The sequence below is a fragment of the Triticum dicoccoides genome, chromosome 3B (genome assembly GCF_002162155.2).
Source record: "Triticum dicoccoides isolate Atlit2015 ecotype Zavitan chromosome 3B, WEW_v2.0, whole genome shotgun sequence".
In the NCBI taxonomy this organism is placed as follows: Eukaryota; Viridiplantae; Streptophyta; class Magnoliopsida; order Poales; family Poaceae; genus Triticum; species Triticum dicoccoides.
Window position 1 is genome coordinate 470493044 of NC_041385.1, and position 9299 is coordinate 470502342.

The 9299-nt window shown below is 42.6% G+C and overlaps 1 protein-coding gene, 1 non-coding gene and 1 pseudogene across 2 annotated transcripts; all 3 read left to right on the plus strand.

Moving 5' to 3' along the window:
* The first annotated feature begins 234 nt into the window (after positions 1 to 234).
* Positions 235 to 352, plus strand: LOC119283045. Its single transcript, XR_005139004.1, has one exon. It is a non-coding gene; the product is annotated as a small nucleolar RNA snoR104 (small nucleolar RNA).
* A 671-nt stretch (positions 353 to 1023) lies between these two features.
* Positions 1024 to 1462, plus strand: LOC119281411. Its single transcript, XM_037561930.1, has one exon. The coding sequence runs from the start codon at positions 1024 to 1026 to the stop codon at positions 1372 to 1374; it is 351 nt and encodes a 116-aa protein (XP_037417827.1). The 3' UTR covers positions 1375 to 1462.
* Positions 1463 to 1785: 323 nt separating this feature from the next.
* On the plus strand, positions 1786 to 7989 carry LOC119276583 (annotated as a pseudogene).
* Positions 7990 to 9299: the final 1310 nt, after the last annotated feature.

Sequence of the window (9299 nt, forward strand, 5' to 3'; positions counted from 1 at the left end):
CGAGTCGCCAGACGAGTCGCCAGAGCTCCATATCCAGGGTTTTCCTAGTTCAGTCTGGAATTTAGCCCTGGGCATATATAGCAGTGCAATATGTCCTAGCTTTGCCTTTTGGTATTGAATATCCTGGTGGAAGTTTTGTATCTTCATTGATTTCTGTAGAAGCAAAATACTTCTTGATTAAAGCAATTTCCAACAGTGGCTACACCCAACTTTATTTGCTGCGGAAGAAGGGAATGGTGGCATTCAAAGGACAACATGTCTACCTGATACAATCTTCCTAAAGTAAAATTTCCATTTCCTGCTTGTGGTATCTTTAGGAAGTTCTGCAAGTCTCAAATGAGAAAACATCCATGCTGGATTTGCTTTGATGTTCCTTCCAAAGATGTTTTTCCTGATTAATAACTCCTTTATGTCCATATTTAGTAATATCGTTTTCAGATTTTCTCCTCAGAGTTCAGTCCTTGGAGTATGTCAACTTGTTTAAATGGTGCTGCGGCTAGTCTTGAATAAAAGCTTTAGGAAAAAAAGGCTGAGAGTGGGACACTGGGACCAACCAACTAGTCTCTTATAGACTCTTTAACAATGTTATGCTGTGTCTGTATTACTACGTATGTGCTGACTAAAAATTCTTATGGACACTGGGACACAGTAACTTTCATGCTGCATACAAAAAATTCTTCAGTTTCAGCAATACGTTTTGAATTGATCACTATTTACTGGATCACTTTGTCACGTTCTCAACTGCTGAAATTGTCACTGCAAGAATAATGAACTATGATGATCTAAACTGTAAACATGCTTTCCTTCGATTCAACTGACGATAAGCATCAAACTTGGATGCCCTTTGTATGATACATTATAAATTTATATGCAATCCTGGAGTTAGAATCTGAAACATATACCGCCTTTTTTGTTGTGTACTAACAATAACCATTTCCGCAGTTTTCTGAAACATTGGATGTATTTTTGGCTAACTCTCTTTTCCTATTTCCTGGCTTACACAGATCAGCTTAACTAGCCGATATGGTTATCCCTGCACCAGCTAGGGCGCCTGCGATCACCAAGTTCCTCAAGCCCTATGTTCTGAAGATGCACTTCACAAACAACTTTGTGACGGCCCAGGTCATCCACACCCCATCGGCGACCATCGCATGCGCAGCGAGCTCACAGGAGAAGATCCTGAGGCCAAGCATGGAGTCGACGCGGGACGTGGGCGTGGCTGCGGCGGCCAAGATCGGGAAGCTGCTCGGCGAGCGCCTGCTGTTCAGGGGCATCCCCGCGGTGTCTGTCTCCATGTCGAGAGACCAGACGTACCACGGCAAGGTCAAGGCCGTCATCGATTCTCTCACAGCCGCCGGCGTGAAGCTGTTGTGAACGGCGGTAGCCGATCATCAGTAGCTGATTTCCACCGGCTGTTTAGTCCTTGAAGTGAAGTGCAGATAAATAGTGCCTTCAGGCTTATGATGTTCGAACCTGTAACTGTCCCAGGCATCACAATACAGATCAACATGTTTCTGTTCAGAACACGGGGTTTTCCGACACGTGTCACAGGAATGAAATTGCATCTTTTGGAACACCTGCGTTGGGAATAATACTGTTACTTGGGAATCACGTATTAACGTCGTTGGATTCCAAGTCTTGAGACTTTTCAGGTCAAGTCTCCCATGCCCAATATAGTATGAGACCCTGAAACTTGACCACCACGGAGTAACATAAGGAGTACAGTCAGCTAGCACTCACAAGGAAAGATATACGTATTAAAGAAGGGAAAAGCAGCGGCCAGTCCAAGAAACGTGAAACTTCCTTTTATCTAATGGTGCATCAGCTCACACCTGCCGTGCCCCCTATATAAACGGGGTCACGGCCGCCGCGGAGGAAGTCAAAGCGGAAGGATCACCGGCGGTTTGATCGAGTTCATCTTCATCCTACAGGTGAATCCAACAAGTTCGAGTGAGTGGTGCTCCTGTTCTTCTCTTGGACGGTGTTCTTGCTCTGCTTTTGGCCATGCTTGTTTGTCATTTGGTGTTGATGCAGCAGCTGGAGACAGAGAGAGAGAGAGAGAGAGAGAGAGAGAGGGGAGGCAGATGGAGCAGTTGATGGAACAGGAAGGGGACAACATGGTATTTCAATCAGCATCTGCACTTGTCCTTTTTCTTGTTTCTAATCTCGATTCATTGGTTCGGATGGCAGTAACCCTCGAAACTCGTCTCTCAGGCCACTTCGGTTGTCTTATGATCTTAGTCCTCCGAATTTTCTCTTTTGCTTGTTGGTTTAGTTGTGCCGCATCCCCAAATCTTTTAGCTTGGTTGGTCACAAATGGTGTTTATCTTCTTATAGGATCTAGCTGGGGATGGCATCCTGCCACAACAACATGGTCCTGCTGGGGACGGTGAAGAAACAGATCCCACAGTCAGTTCTCCAAACTATCACCAGTAAGAAAATTATCAGCAGTAAGAAGCTTTGCTGATTCTGCTTCTTGCTGCAGCAATACTATGAAAATAGGCTGAAGATGCTTGATTCGCTTAGAAGCGCGGGCGTCGAGCCCTATCCGCACAAGTTCGAGGTCGCCATCTCCATCCCAGACTATGTGGCCAAGTACAGCAGCTTGGGTGCTGGCGAACATTTGCTGACTGTCACTGAAAGCTTGGCTGGTATTGATTATTACTATGTGAAAGCAACTGTAATTAGCACAGCCAAAGCTTTCTGCTTCCTGACATTATTTGTTTGTGCCTGCAAGGGCGGGTTATGAGCAAGAGAGTTTCCTCATCCAAACTCTTCTTTTATGATCTCTATGGCGATGGGGTGAAGGTTCAGGTCATGGCTGGGGCCAGGTATCAGTTGCTGCATTGTTTGGATCAAGATGATGAAATTAGCATATCAGATGCATTTTGTTTGTCATTTATAATACCTTTTCCTTTATATATTTTTTCCATTACCAAATACATGAAGTGATTTCTAGTTTCTTATCTCTCTGTTAGCTGCTCAGAGGTGGCCGAAACTGAATTCTACAAGTGCCACAGTGTTGTGAAGCGGGGTGATATTGTCGGTATAATTGGATACCCAGGTTAGTAAACTTGTGTACTTGTCCAATTTAGCAGTTCCTCCATTGAGGTTTATATCTTTTTTCTGTCTAAAAGCCTGAACAATGTTAGAGAAGTCCCTGAAATTGATTAGACATAAATTATGATAGGTAAAGCAATGTCATCGGGATATATCAAATGATTGCCTTCTAAATAGTACTCCCTCTGTCCCATAATATAAGAGCGTTTTTTACATTACACTAGTGTCAAAAACGTTCTTATATTATGGGACGGAGGGAGTACTTCTACTACTGTAAGTTTTATGAAAAAAATGTGTTTGTTGTACTCCCTCCGTCCGAAAAAACTTGTCCCAAGCTTGTCTCTCAAATGGATGTATCTAGCACCAAGTTAGTGCTAGATACATTCATTTGAGGGACAAGCTTTTCCGGACGGAGGGAGTAATAGACACTTAAGACAGAGTATATATATATATATATATATATATATATATATATATATATATATATATATATATATATATATATATATATATATATACGGCTGCGCTATTGTGTGCGTGCGCGCATTTTTACTTAGGCTACGCGCCGGCCGCTCTTAATCAGGCGCGAGTCGCACCACCCCGCGCGGAGACGCCAGGTTGGTTGAGGGTAACGGCATGTCAAAGAAAAGTGAGGCATTTAATTCTATTACTATGTGTTTGTCCGCTACATCCTGATCTTGGGTCACTATTCATTGACAGTAATATATGAAGTATGGATGGTAATGAACCTAGGTTTTTTTTACTAGGCATTGACATATCAAGATTTCATCCCTAAACATTGCCAGTAACAGAATAAGTATAGGTAGTAATGGACCTAGGATTTTTACCGTTGGCAGTAATATATTAACTATGGATGGTAATGAACCTAGGTTTTTTACTGCGCACTGACATATCAGAAGGTTTCATCCTTAAACATTGTCAGTAATAGAATAAGCATATATAGTAATGGACCTAAGCTTTTTACCGTTGGCAATAATATATTAAGTATGGATGATAACAAACCTAGGTTTTTTTACTAGGCACTGACATTCGAAGATTTCATCCCTAAACATTGCTAGTAATAGAACAAGTGTAGACAGTGATGGACCTAGGAATTTTACCGTTGGTAGTAATATATTAAGTAAGGATGGTAATGAACCTAGATTTTTTTTACCAGGCACCCCCAAGTGGGTGGAGCAGTTTTGGTGGTAACATCGTTACGGTCAATTTTTTCCCCACGACAGCGTGCACGACCTTCCACCTGATTAGCGCGTCTGGCTACTTAGCGCACCAGTTGGCTCGAAGTGGCCGGGGCGTATGATAGGCCACAATGCGCGCAAGCATACTTTAGCAAGCCTATATATATATATATATATATATATATATATATATATATATATATATATATATATATATATATATATATATATTCATGAAACTATCTCGTGCTTGAACCTTGTACTGCATCGATAATATATATTTTGTTCACTGAAACTATAGTTGATATTAAGGATTGGGAAATGACGTTACTACAAACTGTATAAGATGACTTTCCTTTCAGCTATTTTTTCCTGGGATGGTAATACTTTATTTTGATATGCATATCAGGTAGGAGTAGCAGGGGCGAGCTTAGCATATTTGCCAGAAATTTAATATTGCTCTCCCCGTGCCTCCACATGTTACCCAACCAGATAACTGGGAGTTGCACTGCTGTTGCTGGCAAGGTAAGATAGGATACTATACAGATATTCCTGATCCATGTTATGATGCCATACTCGTATTACAAGAAACACCTAGAAAGCACAAAAAATTACAGCACCACTGCTGTTGCTGTTGCTGACAAGCACTGAAAATAAACAACCAAACCAGAGCAATCCCTCGGCTAAAGGAAAGGAAGGACAGAGGTACTTTATAGGCAAACAAATCTACTCTAAGAGCTATGTTTAGATATTTCACTGAACATCTATGAATTCATGTTTTTTTAATGATACAACATGTGGCATACAGTGTAGAAAAACATTATTAGCGAAATTGCTCCCATACTTCTCCAGAAGTAGAACGGCGTGAATATGAAGTCGACCAAGGGCGATTTGCACCAATTTAAGTCTGCACACTTCAGAATTTATGTACCTTCCTTTTCGGGGGAGTACCGTCCTGTCACGCCACATCATTTTCAGAATTTAAATTATTTATGAGATAGTTTAGATAATATTTAGGATTTGTACATGTTGTCTGATCACACTGTGCATTGTCAGCCTTATAGGTATGTACTCACTAAGACACATAAAAGAGGACAGATAAGACAATGCAGTCCATTTTTACCTGAAAATATTAATGTTGGATCCATCTATCTCAAATTTAACTTCATGGATCCATGGAAACTAATAGAGCATGCTTTCCAAGATATTCTACCTATACATCCATAAAATAGGTGAATACACCCTTTCAATATAAGGTGTTAAAATGTTGTGTCATTTTACAGACAACAAGAGCAAAGGTAGGGGCTGACTGTTGGGTTCCAGGAATAGGAAGGAACACTGAAGCTTATGTTTTGAAGGACCAGGTTAGTGTCACCATGAATCCATGATTCCTTGACCACCAAAACTCAGTTTTGCAACCACACTCTATACAGTCATCTTTGTTGAAAACTTGATATAGTGCCCAGTAAGGCAGTAATGCTTTAATACTTCCATATCATCAATTGCTGGGGTGCATACTTCAGTTATCTTGTTCTTGTGATCAGTTTTGAATGTTAGATCATAATTTCCTAGCTAGTTCCAACGATTTATCATCTATATACAGGAAACTCGCTACCGCCAGAGATATCTCGACCTCATGGTAAACCATCAAGTGAGACATATCTTTAGAACACGATCCAGGGTCATTTCCTTCATCAGAAGGTTCCTTGATGAACGCAACTTTTTGGAGGTGGGTCCTGAACCATTATGCATTCTCTTTGAAGTGCTTCTTTAAGAAAATGAAAATCATTCTCTTATTTGGCTAAATGGTTTCCCATCTTGGGGGTCATTGTCCAGGTCGAGACTCCAATGATGAACTTGATTTCCGGGGGAGCATCTGCAAAACCATTTGTTACACATCACAATGAACTAAACATGGATCTGTACATGAGAATTGCTCCTGAACTCTATCTGAAGCAGTTGGTCGTGGGTGGCTTGGACCGTGTTTATGAGATAGGAAAGCAATTCAGGAATGAAGGGATTGATTTAACTCACAATCCTGAATTTACAACATGTGAATTCTATATGGCTTATGCAGACTACAATGACCTGATGGAGCTGACTGAAACCATTTTGTCGAGTAAGTACTTTTTTTAGCAGTACATAAATTTGGCTCATGTTTACAGCCCATACAGACCGTGCTGAATGTTAGGTGTTGCACTTAGGCTAGCAAGTACTACTCAAGTGATGCATCCATGGACCACTGGAATTAGTTTTCTTTATTTGATTGCATGGATGGGCTAGAAAAGTCGTCATATGAAATGCCTATCGAATTGTTATGAAATGTTTGTGTATCTAAGTTTTGGTAACTATGGCAGGTATGGTGATGGAGCTGACTGGTAGTACTAAGATAAAATACCATGCGAATGGAGCTGATAACCCTCCCATAGAGATCGATTTCACACCTCCTTACAGGTAGTAGATATGAATATGGTTTCTGAACATCATGACTGCACCTGTGAAATATGATTTGATATTATCTAAGTTGTTCGCTCACTTGGGTTGTTTGGAGCTTCTATGTTATTGTAGAAGGATAGATATGATGCAAGAACTGAAATCTATCGCTGGGCTTGACATTCCATTAGATTTGTCAAGCGACGAGGCTAACAAATACCTCGCGGCAACATGTGAGAAGTATGGAATCAAATGCTCGCCGCCTCAAACAACAGCACGGTTGCTTGACAAGGTTTCATTCATGTCTCCTGGACACCAGCCTTTGTTGGAACTACTTGTTAAAACTTGGCTTGTTTAACTTATCTTGCAACTTATGATTTCTCTGTTGAGTTTATCATAATCTATTAAGCCAAACATTCCATAACATCTATTGAGCATACTAGTTTCTTCTGTATCAGATTACTGGGCATTTCCTGGAGGCCACATGTGTGAACCCAACTTTTATCATCAATCATCCAGAGATAATGAGCCCACTGGCCAAGTGCCACAGGACTCAGTCAGGACTGACAGAAAGATTCGAGTTATTCATCAACAAGCATGAGGTAAATTCTGCTATTCTGCAACACTATGCGTTAATGCCGCACATTTTCCCCTAATTTATGAAGTGTAATTTGGTGTTGCTGTAACCTCCTGATAGGTATGCAATGCCTACACCGAGTTGAATGATCCATTGGTGCAAAGACAACGATTTGAAGAGCAGCTGAGGGTATGTAACCAGAAACCAAAACTTGCTGCTGAAACCTTCTATAGATTAAATTTCTATCGCCACGTTTTTCTGAAAACCTGCGTACCCTTCTGTGAAACCTTGCTTCCATCAGAGCCGGCAATCGGGAGACGACGAGCGATGGCGCTCGATGAGGCGTTCGGCACTGCTCTCGAGTATGGTTTGCCGCCAACAGGCGGTTGGGGGATGGGAATTGATCAGATCGCAATGCTTCTGACGGACTCGCAGAACATCAAGGTTTGTGCAACACCCCCAACCCCTCTTTGTAGTTCTTTTCTTTTTCACGACACAGCATTTCTCTGCCCAGCGACTTACTGGTTTTTGTGAATTTTCAGGAGGTTCTTCTATTCCCTACGATGAAGCCCCAACTACCTGGGTAGTAGGAAACCGCTATTTCAACTGAAGAGGGACAACACACAACAGTATTATATGTACATAATTAAGAAACATGCATGGTTTCACACGAGTGTTGTATCATTGTTGAAGACTGCTACTTGGAGTGTTTGATATTTGTGGATTTGTGTTTCATCATAACTTGCAAGTCTTGAAGTTTGTTGCACTACCGGTAGTGAGATTTCCCGATGTTCGCCACCGTGTAGCATGTCAATGCCTTTCTTTGAACGCGATGGTGAACCCAAAGCCACCATTCACAGGAGATTCTATCGCAGCCACCCAGCCTATTACCTTCACGGTGCCCACGCCGCTCCTCACAAAACTTATATGCACTCGTAGAGTGCCCGTGCGTTGCTACGGGCGACAATTTGCTACGGGCGACAATGCAGATAACCAGCATTCTTATACTCACAATGTTACTAATATGTTGACGATGAAAATGATATCATGAGAGCTGCATTCTTCCTCATCTCTCCACATAAATAGATATTTCTAACATAGTTCCACAAATTTCTTTTATTTCTATGATTGCTCGGGATAGGAGTATGCAAAAGAAATGTTGCAGGATGTTGCGCCGACCATCCCTTTAAACCTTGCCACCATCTCCGCCACCCGAGACCTCTCGTACCCTACATTCAAATCGATTAATCCACTGCCCATCTCTACCAACGACGATCCATCTCTGCTAATGGTTCTTCTTCCTCCCTCTTCGCTTTTTTTCTTCGTCCATCCTATTGACCCGCCCACCTCTTCGTGCCTAACCAATTGCCACTGCCACCCTATAGCCGGTGAGTGTTACCGAACGCCGCCCCATGCTTGAGTCGCCACCTCCGCCGGCGTCAATACCATCCATCCCTCTAAACCCAACCACCATCGCTGGTGCCCATGACCGCTCGCACACCGCACTTGAGTCGGTCAACCCCTGGCCTCTCCTCCACCACCGACGACCCGCTGGTGCTACTATTCTTCTTACTCCCACCGCCCACCTTTTTCTTCATCCACTCTATCAACCCGCCCACCTCTACGTGCCCAACCACTTGCCACCGACATCCATGATCAGCAAGTGTTGTCACGCACTATCCCGTCGCCCCCTATCAAAAGTCGCCGCCTCCGTCGCCAGCCAACCCTCTAAACCCTACCAGCATATCTAGGGCATGCAACCTCCCCGCACTCCACACTCCATTGCATTAACAGGTGCCTCTCCTTCACCGGCGGCAAGATGGCATGCCACATCATCTTCACCTTTGGTGAGGTCCTAATGCGCCATCGCCGGGGATGCCGCGGCCTAACATCCAGGGCTCAGGGCTGCGCGTGCATTGCTACCAAAAAAAATTGTCTCATCAAGAGCAAAGCACATTCCAAAAAACATCTTAATAAGCTTCAGTTTGTTCAAGCCTACTAAGCTCCAAATAGAACTCCAAAAATCAGGC

Coding starts and splice junctions, on each gene's coding strand:
- LOC119281411 (XM_037561930.1), top strand. CDS start 1,024: ATGGTTATCCCTGCACCAGCTAGGGCGCCTGCGATCACCAAGTTCCTC.